Source organism: Lepidochelys olivacea (genome assembly GCF_965140295.1).
Source record: "Lepidochelys olivacea isolate rLepOli2 genome assembly, chromosome: 6".
Lineage (NCBI taxonomy): Eukaryota > Metazoa > Chordata > Testudines > Cheloniidae > Lepidochelys > Lepidochelys olivacea.
Genome location: NC_140416.1, coordinates 64,283,785 through 64,298,908, shown reverse-complemented (window position 1 = coordinate 64,298,908; position 15,124 = coordinate 64,283,785). Strand labels below are relative to the sequence as shown.

General features: G+C 49.5%; 1 protein-coding gene across 2 annotated transcripts in view; it reads right to left on the bottom strand.

The window, feature by feature from the left end:
* The window catches only part of PAPLN (papilin, proteoglycan like sulfated glycoprotein), a 74,680-nt gene that overhangs the window by 21,476 nt on the left and 38,080 nt on the right, over positions 1–15,124 (bottom strand). Inside the window, exons 9-15 of one of the 2 annotated variants that reach the window (XM_084629898.1) lie at positions 14,447–14,619; positions 13,616–13,739; positions 12,069–12,195; positions 10,909–10,974; positions 5,998–6,205; positions 2,077–2,253; positions 759–915 (exon numbers count right to left, since the gene is read on the bottom strand). In XM_084629898.1, the coding sequence (XP_084486024.1) occupies positions 759–915; positions 2,077–2,253; positions 5,998–6,205; positions 10,909–10,974; positions 12,069–12,195; positions 13,616–13,739; positions 14,447–14,619 (1,032 nt within the window). The remainder of the gene's footprint in view (positions 1–758; positions 916–2,076; positions 2,254–5,997; positions 6,206–10,908; positions 10,975–12,068; positions 12,196–13,615; positions 13,740–14,446; positions 14,620–15,124) is intronic. The other variant, XM_084629899.1, reaches the window with a different exon arrangement.

Sequence of the window (15,124 nt, the reverse complement as noted above, 5' to 3'; positions counted from 1 at the left end):
GCTGCTGTTGCTTGAAGCCAAACAGACTTGATAAATGAACCAATCAGGAGTGGGTCCTATGGATTTGAGGGTGGAATCATAGCATTAACATAGCTAACAGGAGACCTCAAAGCTCCTGAAGCCAATGAGGAATTTTGTTTGCTCAGAGCATCCATGCTGATAGACAGCTTGGACTGGATGAAACGTCAAAGCAATGCCCCTAGTTCTGAGGCGATAGACACAGTAGGGCAGGTTTTGGTACATTTGGTTTGATTCTCCTATCTGGCTGGAGGGAGAAGTATGGAGAGCAAGTGTTTGTAACAACACCCTGGTCAGTGTGTTGTGTGCCCTTGTCTACACCTGATCCACAGAGGATGAGACCGTTACAACCCCCAGCTACAGAGCCATGCCCACGTGGCAGAGACTCACACTTTTAGTTCTGGTGGTCCCTGATGCAATCCTCAGTGTCACCCAGGACAGAGGCCATCAGACAGGCAAGGGAAATACAGGAATTAAAAGCATCAGTCTCAAAAGGGGTAGGCACTGGTGTTGCTCACGTGCTTGATTCACACGTTTCAGACAGCACAGGAAGCAGGAAACCCATTCCAGGCACCGCGGGAAGATGGAGTAAACTAGCTGCTCTATGAAAGTTGCACAAATGGGCAGGCAAGGAGCAGAGGCTTTGAAACAATCAGCCCTGCTGGCATGAGATACTGGGAATTTTTATTCAAAAGCAGGAACATCCTAGGAAAATCCAGAGGTCTAGTAATGTCACTTACGCTGCGGCAGATAGCAGGGCTGAGTGTTGCAGCTTCCCAGCACGGCTGGGGTCTGCGGCTGGCTGGCCTTGCACGTCTCAGGGGGGTAGAATTTGGAATCGCCATCAGCACAGATGACCTGGCGTTTTCGGATGCCTGAGTCACAGCTCTTCGAACACTTGGGCAGAAAGATGAGATGAGAGAGCAGGGAGACAGAATACAGTAACTCCACGAGCCTGGCATGCTGACCAGGAATATGGTTAGCTGCTGGCAAAACATGCCAAAGCATAGCCCATGGCAGCCTGCTGAATGACGGTGTGACCAACCCAGAACTGTTGAACATGGCTAGTAGCAATTTGTCTGTTACTGGCGTCCAACGGCCCTGGTAGGCAGAGTCCTAACGTCTTCTCTGGGGCCAAGTACCAAATTTCAATGGGGCTGACAATGGAGCAACCAGGTTTGATGGTTCTGGTAGCATAGCTGACTGGCATTACCACCCTTGCTAGGAAGTAAGGTGGGGGTGGCAGGGGGGGATTGGCAGCAGCCAGGAATGAAGGCAAGGAAGTCGGGGAAGGGGGATTAAGTATCTGTGTAAAACATCTGCTTCTCGCCTTTAATCAGGTAAAGGACATCATTTTCAAAATTAGACACCCAAACCAAGTGCTCGTTCCCTCATTTTGTTGGAATCCTATGCAACAGACAGGACCAGATTAAGGCATAAGGGCTCACCTAGCTTTGTTAAGGCCCCATCTACATGGTGCCAGGAACTGTGCTTAGCATCTTTTAAGCCAGTTCAGGCTAACTCAGCTGGCACAGATGGGGCAAAATTGAGTTTGGGAAATTGTCTACTAGCTTTGGTGCTGTTCCTGACCACAAGTCAGGCTAAACACAGTTTGGCCCTCTATCTAAAGGCAGGCGACCCTCTGTCTAAATTGGGTTACCCTGAACCCTTTCAGAAACATACTTCAATTCACCAAACATGATGACCAGCGAAATAGAGATGGAGCCTCTCTCATACTCCATCTGTCACATTCAAATGGGTAGCTGTGATGTTGATAATGGTGTCACAGAAATGGGAATAACGAAGCAACAGGAGTGGATTATTTCAGTGTATCAGCTGCATGCTGCCACAGTCACTAAAACATTGATCCCCCCAGAGGGCTTGTTTTTGGAGAAGACACAAGCTGTGACACTGAGCCATGGAGCTGATAACGAAGGAGTATGTGCTCCTGGCCTCAACCAACATGCGGACCAATTCAGTCACAGCGCAATATGTGAGAAACACTGCTTGAGTACAAGTTAACTGATGAAGCGAGCACCATGAGGGTACGACACTCACCAGGCCCCAGACTCCAATGTGCCAACCAATTTTCTGGATGCAATTCTCCTTGCTGCAGGGCTGTCTGAGGAGTGGTTTAGGCTGTGTCAGGCAGGCAAAGTCTTGAGTCTGAGATCCCAACTCGGTTCTGCAGGTGACAGTTCGGGTCTGAACACCCTCTCCACAGCTGGCTGAGCACTGCAAGAAGGGGCCTGATTGTTACAGGGAATGCAGCCAGGTACCTCTGAGCTTCCTGGCTCTGCTCCCCAATTTCAAAATAGAAGTCAGCTTTGAAAACGTACAGTATGAACCACCATCGGAGAAGCAGCCTAATGCATATGTTACTGGGATGCCATCATTCTTTGGCTATATAGGAGTCAGAGTACCCTGATGGACAGGGCATTGGCCTGGGACTTGGGTTCTATTCCTGACTCTGCGACTAGCTTGCTAGGTGACTTGGGCAAGTCACTTCACCTCTCAGTTTCCCCATTGATGAGGATACTGACCCTCTTTGTAATGTGCTTTGAGATCTACTGATGCAAAGTGATACACACGAGCTACAGGTTATGATGTTAGTGCAGGGGTGGGCAAACTTTTTGGCCCAAGGGCCACATCTGGGAATAGAAATTGTATGGCGAGCCATGAATACTCACAAAATTGGGGTTGGGGTGTGGGAGAGGGTGCGGGCTCTGGTTGGGGGTGTGGGCTCCAGGGTGGGTCCAGAAATGAGGAATTCAGTGTGCAGGAGGGGGCTCCGGGCTGGAGTGGGAGGGATGTGAGGGGGGGGTGAGGGCTCTGGCAGGTGGTGAAGGCTCTGGGGTGGGGCTGGGGATGAGGAGTTTGGGGTGTAGGAGGGTGCTCTGGGCTGGAGGCATTTGGAGGGTGGGAGGGGATCAGGACTGGGGCAGGGGGTTGGGGTGCGGGGGGAGGCTCAAGGGCTCAGGCTCTGGGCGGTGCTTACCTCAAGCAGCTCCCAGAAGCAGTGGTGTGTTCCTTCTCCAGCTCCTACGTGGAGGCACAGCCAGGCGGCCCTGCATGCTGCCCCGTCCGCAGGCATCACCCCTACAGCTCCCATTGGCCGTGGTTCCTGGCCAATGGGAGCTGCAGGGGCTGCACTTCGGGTGGGGGCAGTGTGCAGAACGGAGCCCTCTGGCTGCCCCTACATGTAGGAGCCAGAGGGGAGCCATGTCGCTGCTTCTGGGAGCTGCATGGAGCGGCCCCCGACTCTGGTTCCCAGCTGGAGCGCCGGAGCGGGGTAAGCCCCAGACCCCACTCCCCAGCGGGAGCTCGAGGGCCGGATTAAAACAACTGGTGGGCCGGATCCAGAAATCAGCATAAGGTAAGTATTTCAGAGCAGGGAAGAGAACATAGGTTCTTGCATTGTCCAGATCCCCGGCCCAAAGACCTTGTCACACTCAAGTGATCCACATTCTGGCTCCTAATTGGTTTCTCCTGATGACAGAGGGAGAACAGGAACTCTCTGTTTTTTCACATGGTGGGGCTGTGTTGTGACCGCTATGCTAGAAATTACATTTTATATATATTTTTTAGTGTTTTTCAATGCGACATTCCTCTTTTAATTTCACTGTCATGATTCCTAGTATCCAAACCATTCTGGAATCTGTGGCAATCTCCATATTTATATATTTTTCCTGCATCTTTCAAGACAAATGTAGAGTCCTGAATCTGTTTCAGGAATTGCAATGCCATGATGTTATGCCACACTGTCATATTACATTGTTCAACATCTTCATTAATGATCTGGATGATTGGATGGATTGCACCCTCAGCAAGTTCATGGATGACACTAAGCTTGGGGGAGAAGTAGATACACTGGAGGATAGGGATAGGGTCCAGTGTGGCCTAGACAAATTGGAGGATTGGGCCAAAAGAAATCTGATGAGGTTCAACAAGGACAAGTGCAGAGTTCTGCACTTAGGATGGAAGAATCTCATGCACTGCTACAGGCTGGCTAAGTGGCAGTTCTGCAGAAAAGGACCTGGGGATTACAGCGGACAAGAAGCTGGATATGAGTCAACAGTGTGCCCTTGTTGCCAAGAAGGCTAAGCGGCATATTGGGCTGCATTAGTAGGAGCATTGCCAGCAGATTGAGGGATATATCAGAGAGATAAGTACCACAGAGGGAGAAGAATTATTTAAGCTCAGTAGCAATGTGGACACAAGAACAAATGGATATAAACTGGCCATCAGGAAGTTTAGACTGGAAATTATATGAAGGTTTCTAACCGTCAGAGGAGTGAAGTTCTGGAACAGCCTTCAAAGGGAAGCAGTGGGGGCAAAAGACACATCTGGCTTCAAGATTAAGCTTGATAAATTTATGGAGGAGATGATATGATGGGATAACCTAATTTTGGCAACTAATTGATCTTCAACTATTAGCAGTAGATATGCCCAACGGCCTGTGATGAGATGTTAGATGGGGTGGGATCTGAGTTACTACAGAGAATTCTTTCCTGGGTGTCTGGCTGGTGAGTCTTGCCCACATGCTCAGGGTTTAGCTGATTGCCATATTTGGGGTCGGGAAGGAATTTCCCCCAGGGCAGACTGGCAGAGGCCCTGGGGATTTTTCACCTTCCTCTGCAGCATGGGGCACAGGTCACTTGCTGGAGGATTCTCTGCATCTTGAAGTCTTTAAATCACTATTTGAGGACTTCAATAGCTCAGACATAGGTCAGGGGTTTGTTACAGGAGTTGCTGGGTGAGATTCTGTGGCTTGCGTTGTGCAGGAGGTCAGACTAGATGATCATAATGGTCCCTTCTGACCTTAAAGTCTATGATTCTAAGTGATTATTCCCCTCTATTTGGCACTGGTGAGGCCACATCTGGAGTACTGCATCCAGTTTTGCCTCCCCCCACCCACCCCCACTACAGAAATGATGTGGACAAATTGGAGAGAGTCCTGCAGAGGGTAACGAAAATGATTAGGGGGCTGGGGCACATGACTTATGAGGAAAGGCAGAGGAACTTGGCTTATTTAGTCTGCAGAAGAGAAGAGTGAGGGGGGATTTGATAGCAGCCTTCAACTACCTGAAGGGGGGATTCCAAAGAGGATGGAGCTAGGCTGTTCTCAGTGGTGGCAGATGACAGAACAAGGAGCAATCATCTCAAGTTGCAGCGGGAGAGGTCTAGGTTGGATATTAGGAAAAACTTTTTCACTAGGGGGGGTGGTGAAGCACTGGAATGGGTTACCTAGGGAGGTGGTGGAATCTCCATCCTTAGAGGTTTTCAAGGCCCGGCTTGACAAAGCCCTGGCTGGGATGATTTACCTGGGGTTGGTCCTGCTTTGAGCAGGAGGTTGGACTAGATGACCTCCTGAGGTCTCTTCCAACCTTAATCTTCTATGATTCTATGGTGCACCTTTTCAGGCAATGCAATGTCTCAACACAGCAATACAAATGTTGCCAGGCTGTACTGCTGGACTGAACGTAAATTCAGGAGAATAAATTTCAGCCCTGCACTGAAGATGGATTAGACAGGATTTAATAGGTGTCCTCCATCTCTCCTTTCTATGCTTCAAGGATTTCAAATGTCTTCCTCATTGGCAGGCTTGCATGTAAGTGGTTCAAAGAGTTCCCCCTTGTGGAGACACAAATACACCAAGGCACCAACAATCCAACTCGCAATATCGTGTATGGACTGAACTCTGCCCAGACATACAGTTTAGTGTAATGCCTTTGTAGATTAAGGACCAAGGCAGGATTTGGTCCTCCGTCTGCACAGAGTATGTTCTACAAGTCCCTTTCTCTGCCCAATCTGCACAGGATCTAAGTCTGTTGCAGCCCTAGGTGGAGAACCTGTCTCTTTAGCTCAAGCTGTAGCATTTCACACTTCTAGCTCTGAAGGTCCCTGGTGCAATCCCTGGTGTGCTAGCTCAGAGGGTGGTTGTCCGATATGTACATTGCATTCAAAGGGTAAACTCACCTCTGACCAGGGCCCTGCGCTCCACGTTGCACACTGTCGCATGTTGCAGGGCTGCGTGCTGCGGGGCTGCTCCGCAAAGGCCATGCACTTGGCATCGTCCACCACCCCCTGGGAGGCTTGTCCATTGTATGACATGCAGTAAACGGAACGTGTTTGGGTACCTCCCCCGCAGGTGGCTGAGCAGGCTCCCCACTCCCCGGTTTTCCAGCTGTAGGTAACAGAAAGCCGTCACAGAACCAATGAACAAAGAGGGCTAGCAAGGAAGACCCTGTACATAGAGCTTGCTGTATCACAGCTGGTGCCCAAAGGGCCAAGGTTAACTCTTAAATCCCCAGTTCAACCAGTTAGGGGAAAATCTCTTTTTGTGTTGTAACATCAGCAACAGAAAGAAAGAAAGACACAAAGGGCCACCACAGCATGACAGGACGTCACAGGGGCATATTTTTGTCTTTCACTCAAGAAAATTGGCAAAGGTGGCAATTTGCATTATACCTGCATGTCCAGGAGGCAGCCATGAAAGTAACGGATGACTACACAAGCTGACCATATGTTAAGTGAGTTTCACCATAACAGTCAGTGTGGAGCTGATCACCATTACATTACCAGAGGCAGAAACTCAAATGTAGCTGGAGTAAAGTTACAGGTGAGTTTAAACATGAACAATTACTGCATAGTGTAGGTGGGCAATGGGGCAGCCCTGTGGAACCAATCCCTGAGTGCAACCCACTTGGCTTTCTGACTGTGTGGGGACCCCTCAGGCCTGGTCTACTGTTAAAATTTAGACTGACCTAGTTATGCCACTCAGGGGTGTGAAAAATTCATACTGAGTGGTATAGTTAAGCTGACCTAACCCCCAGTGTACATGAGGCTAGGTCGCTGGAAGAATTCTTCCATTGACGTAGCTACCACCCCTCGGAGAGGTGGATTACCTACGGAAAAACCATGTCCATCGATGTAGGAAGTGTCTACAGCTGTGCCGCTATAGTGCCCGTAATGTAACCATGCCCTTAGACCACCACTTTTATTTATTTCTAAAAGGAAGAGGGGGAAAAAAGGCATCTCTCCACCAACTAGAGTGCGATCCTTGAAAACATCTCATACAGGACTGCACAATAGAAGACAAGCAATGCAATCAGCCCGACCACCTAACAAACTCCAGCCACAAGCTACAGTATAGAGAAAAACCAAAACCCCATTCTGTCTCAAAGCCCATTCTTAGAATGTGGGTGGTGACCCCTTGTTGGTGGTCGGTGGACAGCTTCCTTGTCACAGGGTGCTGGCTTATGTCCTTATTTCCAACTGCTGACTTGCATTAAAAAATGCTAAAAATTCATTAGACATACTCTTTGTCATGTAAACAATTGCAGTAGTTGCCACCGAGTTGGGAGGGGAGGGCTCCTCACGATAATCCCACTGTTAGGATGAGGTCCACATTAGGAAAGTTTGAAAACCCTTGTCCTAGCCCTTTCCACCCATGCTCCAACCCTATGCCTGGGAACACAGATGGGCCTTGCAGCACACCTTGAAGGACATCAGATAGGGGTTATTTTTGACATAGGCACCGACTTCCCAATTTTGGGGCGGGGTCGACCCCAGTTCCATCCCAGGCCCTGCCCCCATTCCATCCCTTCCCCCAAGGCCCCACCCCTGCCCTACCTCTTCCTGCCCCCATTCTGTCCCCTCCCAAGGGCGCTCCATAGACAACTGGTGCCTCCCCATACTAGGAGGCATGATATAAAGGGGAGGTCACATGTCCCCCTGACCAACCGCTCCCCCACGCCCAGCCCTGGGCCACCATACTCTCCCCACTGCACGTTACCTGCAGGAAGGGGGCGCTCTGTCCTCCCGCTGCTCCTGCCCACCCCCTATCCCCCGGCATGTCCTGCTGCTCTCCCTGGCAGGATGGAGCCGGGGCAGGGAGCAGAAGGGAGCCACTTCTAAAGTTGTCCCCTCCTGGTTGCTGCCCCGCAGCCCGACAGCTGCCTGAGAGAGCCTGGCTGGGGAGGTGACTTCCGCTCCCTGTCTGGGGAGGCAGCTTCTCCTCCCTGCCCAGGCTCAGCCACCGGGGACTGCAGCTGAGCAAGTTGGAAACATGCAGGAAGGTGGAGCTCCGGCTCGCTCGTCCCTGGTCCTTGGCACCCAAGCCCAGGCAGGGAGTGGAAGCTACCTCCCAGCCAGGCTCTCTCAGGCAGCCACCAGCTGGCCATGCTGCAGAGCACTGTCCCAGCAGCCGGAAGGGGTTGGTCCCTTCCACTCCCCAGCATCTGGGGAAATCTTCCCTGATGTCACCCAGCCCCGCCCTCACCCCACCTCTTCCCGCCCTGCCTCTTCCTGCCCCATTCCACCCTCTCCCTTGCCTCTTCCTGCCTTCCGCTCCTCCTCCCCCACAGTGCCTCCTGCACACCACCAAACAGCTGATCGCAGCGGGCGGGAGGCGCTGGGGAGATGGGGAGGAGCTGATTGGAGAGGCCCCCCGGCAGCGCAGGTGCTAAGGGGAAGGAGGGGCCTGCCAGTGGGTGTTCAGCACCCACTATGTTTTTTCCATGGGTGCTCCAGCCCGAGAGCACCCACGGAGTCGGTGCCTATGATTTTGGACCACAGTGGTGTGTGGAGCCCAAAATCGGCAGTAGGGGGTGCTCATGGAGAACTTCCTGTCATCAGCTACCTCCCAGTTAATCAAGTAAGCTCCAGCTAAAACAGCTCCACTGATTAGTAAAGAGGGCAGATATAATTTCTGCTATCTCCTTCTACTTGTTCCCCCAGCCTGCCATTATCACCTCCATTTTAACCAGACTGAGCCCTCAGCCCATCCTCCTCATTAACTCCACTCAGAGTCCCATATACTTACTGAGTAAGAGAAGCGACACAATAGAATCCCGTACAAGAATGACTTCAAGGTCAATGAGCAATTTTCCAATATAACTCTGTGGGTCCTCTCAGCCAAAAAGGAACAGAGCCACTCAAGAGCAGCCCCATCAATTGCTACCTATGCCTGTAGGCCAGTCATAAACAACTCAAAGTCAACTGCAATTACGGCAGTTGATAGATCTAATAATATTAGTGTGGACACCTGATCATTCATTATCCATCAAGTTGTGTTTCTGTACCGTACACAAGTATGCAACCAAACTGACAAGGGCCAAGAAGATCTGAGGCACCTAGATACCATAAGAGCATCTTTTTGCAACCTTTTCAGTTATCTTGCCCAAAAGAGGGAATATTAAAATGGTTAAATAATTGCTCATATTGTTAATGTCAAGCAAAGGTTTCTTTTGTAAAGGGCATATGCAAGTGTCCTTCAAAGCAGATGGCAACTTGTGCTCTACAAAGGAGGCAATGACAATTTCCACCAACAATGGACCTAGTTCTTCCCAAATGACCTTTAGCAAACAGGAGGGACATGGGACTAAATCACAGACTGTGGTTAAAAATTCACCCAACACCTCCAGTACCTCAACGAGTGCCACAGGATGAAATCTGAGCAAAGACGACCTTGTGTTTGTTCCCCACCAGATATAATTCTGTGCTGCCACAAATGCAAATAACTCAGTCTAAATCTGCAAAATAACTAGAAATTCCCTCACAACAGGAATCAGCAGCAAGGCACAGACTGCCCAGGTTAATCAGGCTGCCAACCATTCAAAACAAATTCACTCATCAAGATTTTGCAGATGCTATAGTGGAGTTAAAAAAACAATTTTTCATTTCCCCATAAAGCCACAGAATAATATGCTTAATAAGCAGCAGGTTTGAAACAAACAAAAGAAAGTATTTCTTCATACAACACAGAGTCAACCTGTGGAACTGCTTGCCAGAGGATGTTGTGAAGGCCAAGACTATAACAAGGTTCAAAAAAGAACTAGATAAGTTCATGGAGAATAGGTCCATCAGTGGCTATTAGCCAGGATGGACAGGGATGGCGTCCCAAGTTTCTGTTTGCCAGAAGCTGGGAATGGGTGACAGGGGATGGATCACTTGAGTATTACCTGCTCTGTTCATTCCCTCTGGGGCACCTGGCGTTGGCCACTGTTGGAAGACAGGATACTGGGCTAGATAGACTTTTGGTCTGACCCAGCATGGCCGCTCTTGTGTTAAAAGATCTTTATGATAATTGGCCAAATTCACCCAGAGGCTTTTGCAACTGGTACTCAAGGCATCTTCTGCCTCACTTCTTTCATCACAGGCCATCTGTAAACCGAGGTAACCTGCGAGATTGAAGCCATGAAAGAAGATGTCTAAGGGCCCCCCTATTGACAGTAGAGGGCAACATGGTGGTAAGTCCCACTCAGCCATTAGTAGAGTGGTTTGTTGGGAGGACAATTATTCTCCTTTTTGCTTCTGGTGTTAGGGTGGAGAGCCATATCATTGCAGTAAACACTACATCCTGGCACTTTTGTGCCAGCACTGGAGCACATGCTGTTGGGAGAAGAGTTTTGGAGGAAACTTGAGGTTGCAACAAAGGAAGTTTGGCATTCTAACTAGTTAGTAAAATAATGTGATTCACTGCAGTCCTACCGCATTTCTTTTTCTTTCTATGAGTTTATCATCTTGACAAATTGAGCAAAATCTTCAAAAGCAGCCGCCTTGCCCAAGGGAAATGGCAATGCTTATTTCAGGGTCAGAAACAGAAAGATACAAAGAACTGTCTGTCCCCTCCAATAGTCAAATCAGAAGAGCAAATCACCAGTAGGGCTCACCACTGTCTGAGCAAAGCTCCCCCTTTTCTAGTACCCAGGACCCTCCACCATCATTCGTGGGCAGTGAGAGTCAAAAGCAAAGCACCATCCTAAACCATCACCAAGGATGAAAACACCCAGTGGGGTTCACCAAGCAACTAGATTTTCTAGGTGGGAAGTGGACAGAGAATAGCTGAAGCTCTGCTTTCTATAATCTCTATCTCCTTCTTGTTACCTCTTCATTTGAGAGCTCCAGGCGCCGCTGTGGCTCCACATTCCCGGCAGATAGATGTAAGATATCCTTTATACACAGAACAAAGGTTTTAAAGGACTTTAAGCAATATATAGAATTCTAGAGCTACAGCCGATTGTGTAGGCAGAAATGTTTCCAGGTCTCCAGGTGCCCTCAAAACACAGGGGCTCCATCAGGCCTCACACTAATTCCACTGGATATACAGATAGGTGACACCAGGGTGTCCCAGGGTGATAAAATGGTACATGCTGCGGATTCCCTTGTTGGAGCCATGTGGCAGCTAACTGTAAGTGCAATGGAAGGGGGAGCTTGACAGCCGCATAGGAGGAAGGATTGCAGGGCTCAGCCCTCTCAGAAAGGGCCAGGACCTGGGGAATGCAGCAAGTTAACTCCCTTTGCTCTTACATTTGCAGCTCCAAGTGAAGGGAAGAATGAACACTAAGTGAATCCTTCTCCTTCCCCAACTTTGGCTAGGATAATATCTCCAGCAACTCTACCTAGGCAAAGTGAGAGCCCCTGGTTTTGGACACAGACTCAGGCCATGTAGATCCATTCCTTATGGGCACAGAAATTCATTCCCACATCTTGGGTAAAACATTTCAAAAGTGCCTAAGGCTACATCTACACTACAGCCCGATTGATGCTCTGAGATCGATCCACCGGCAGTCGATTTAGTGGGTCTAGTGAAAACCTGCCAAATTGACAGCAGATCGCTCTCCAGTCTACCCTGTACTCTACCCACAATGAGAAGAGTACAATAAGTCAACAGGAGAGTTTCTCCCGTCGACCCCCGGCAGTGTAGACCTATGTTATTCACGTAGCTGGAGTTGCGTAGCATAGGTCAACTTACTACAGTCGTGTAGACATGGCCTTTAGTAGCCTATATCCCATTTTTTAAAGTGAGCAAGGCACTAAGTCCCGTTGACCACTGTTCTGTCAGTCACAGCTCAGGTATCACCTACCCCTGGGTGGTCTAGAAATGTCTGTTTCCACTGACATGTGAAGTGTATGATTCTTTCATCAGCTCCAGACTGGGGTGGCAGTGGGGGAAGCAGAAGGCAATCAGCATTCTTTTTCCTGGGTCTCAAGATACTTCACAAGGGGCTTGAAGAATCCAGAGAGGTGGAAAGAGAAAGTCTCACCGTTTTGTCTGGGGACAGGCTTGAAGACCACATGTCCGGTTATTGGCTGGCTTTGGTTTGTCCCTGCACATATAGTCTGGATAGGCTTCATTGTCTATGGTGCAGAACATCAGGCGTGACTGGTAACCTAAAGGAGAAAAGAAAATAATATTCTGGTTAAAGTGGCCTATCCATAAAAGGGATTTAAATGCAATCGTTTGGGGAATGGCACATTTCTGAGGTAGTCTGGGGCCCCCACAGCATCTGCATGCTGCAGAGAGAACTGGGCCAGGTGCAACTCCAGGATTCTCTATACAACTTGTTCCCACATAAATGGTCCAGTGGTTAGGGCAGCAGCCTAGGACTTGAGAGACCTACGTTCAATTCCCTGCTGCTCCATGGACTCTCTGTGTCTCAGCTCCCCAACTGTAAAATGTGGATCTTAGTATTACCCTATTCCAGGGGGGTGTTGGGATGATAAATACACAAATGATTGTGAGGTGCTCAAATACTCTGGTGAAAGAGGCTATAGAAGTACCTACCCTAGATAGCGGCTGGGCCCACAGGAAGGGTAAAAGAGATCGAAGAGGAATTTTCCTTTAGCTCAGATGGCTGCGCCCTGTGTTTTGGAAGTTGAAGAACCAGGATTCTAATCCTGGCTCCTGATGGGGTGTGCCCTGCCAGACATAATTTATCTAGCAATTGTGTCTGTTGTCTACAACACATGGACTTGTTACAACAGCGGAGCTGTGGATCAGCCCAACAAGGCTGGGTCTAAGCCAGGATGAAAGTGGATCAGCCCCTGGGAAAAGGGGCAACTCTGCATCCCTATTCCAGGATTATAACAGCAGGGGAGGTGATGTCACCTTCTACAGAGGCATCCTTGAACTCATATTATGGGCAAGAGAGGTAAGTCACTACAATGGCCACCAGCAAAGAAGGTGAGAAAGGGCAAGCAGGAGCTCAGCATACCGTGAAACTGGTTTTCAATGAAAATCCATGAGTGTGTTGATGTGTACATGGTGTGACCACACGGGAACTCTGGCAGCCTCTCTGCTGGATGGATGCTCCATAGGGAGGCACTAGGGGTGGCAGGCTCAGTCACGTGGGGGTGGGGCAGCAAGGAGATGGGCTTGGTGAGGACATGTTTTGGGTGACTCGAGGGGGCAGAATTATGTGTAAAGGGATGAAGCTAAACCAAAGAAAACGTAGGCTGCCTGTCAGGAAGAAATCCTTGACAGAGAGGAGATCTATCGGTCTGGAAAACTGTCCCCAAGGGAAGCAGTGGGAGCACCATCACTCAGGACATAGAAAACTAGACTGGACAAAGCATTAAAGAACAGAATGTAGGGAACAATCCTGCAGAGAACCCCGGCCTGGCCTCCGATTTACAGACCCTTCATAGCCTACTGCAGCTGCCAATGCTCCTTAATCTCTCTGTGGGACAGCCCTGGGGAAGGGGCTGCTGACAGTTCTTCAGATGGCAGCATGTAGCGTCTTTCCTTTTGGATACTGGCTCTGCATTGGGCACTGTCTGCTGCTGGTGAGGGTGCCCCCAACCCTCTTACCTCCGCCACACTCAGAGCTGCAATCACTCCAGGAGCCATAGCTCCAGCTGTAGCCCGAGCTGTGCCCTTGCAAGGGCAGGTAGTATTCATACTGCACCCCCTGGTTTGGCTCCTGGCTGATGAGCTGCAAAGGAAAGAGAATGAAGTAAGAGCCAGAAAACAAAACAGTATTTTCTCTCTCCTGGCCACTCTTCCTGCCCTTACCTCAGGATCCAAGCAAGGTAAACTCCCCCTACTGCTCCCTACACCCCTCTGTTCATTGGCCATTTATTTTCTGTGCTTTGTTTCCTCCCTAATACATCATAGACTCTAAGGCTTAGAGAACTCTTTCTAGTGAAGAGAGAATGTGCATCTTCCTCAGAGCTGGTTGATTGTGCTGCTCCTCTATTAGGCAGCAGGTAGTATCCTGGGCTGGCCTTACGCACAAGCATAATGAATAGCTACTTGGATGCCCCCATCCTATACCAGATCTTTAATTCATGAGTTTCCCCTATTATCTTCTTTAGCTTCTTGACCAGAAAGAAGAGACAGCTAGTCACTACCAGGTCTCCTCCTACTGCCTCTCTGGCAACAGGATCAGAGCAGACAGTGAGTGGTGTGAACATGGCTTGATAGTTCCCCTTCTTACAGGTGAAGGCCCCACAGATCAAAAGGCTGGCCCTGCTGATATCCCTGCTCACTGGGCTCAGTACAGGTGTATTGCCTCCCCTGAAATCTACTGACATTATCCTGTAGAAACCAAGCACATCATCTCTGCCAAATGTGACGTGCAGCCCAAGACCAACAACCACAGCATGACAATATTAAGAGAGGGTAAACACAGCTGCTTACCTCAGTGACTAAGGGCTCCGTGGTGGGACCCCTGGAGTGAAGCTGCTCAGGGGCCAGGTCCCCCTCCGAGCCTCTATCATAGTGCACAACTGTGCTAGCAATGTGCAGGTCTCGGCTGAAGTCAATCGTCCAGTGCCCATTCAGATAGTATTCCCCCTGCACATTCTTGATGGCTGGACAAAGCCACAGAGCACAAAAGAGGAGGTGGGGGATGAATGATTTGGAAGATCCACTATTCACATGACATGCTGACACCACTTCAACCAGATGCCATATGACATGGCTTTACGCTCTGCTCTAGATCTCACAGGACATCAGCAACTCACAAAGCCCTCGGTTCAGCTACTTGAAACCCAGCTTCCTCACACAAGCACCACAATCTTCCTGAAAGCTGTGAGTAACTACTGGGATAACCAGTTAGACAGTGGCAACTGGTGCGTGCATCAAACATGGTAACTCATGGGAAATGAATGCCCTCTTGTGTTCAGTACTTTCTGCATTGGAGATAAACATCTGTGCTTCCCTTCAGTGTTTGCTTTCAACAAATGCCAAGTGAAATCAAGTCCCTGCAGGAAATCATTATCCTGTGACAACATTCTAGCCCTACTGATGCTCCCTGCTGTCTTGCTCAGGATGGTTCTAGACTATTCTCAGTGGTAGAAGAGGACAGGACAAGGA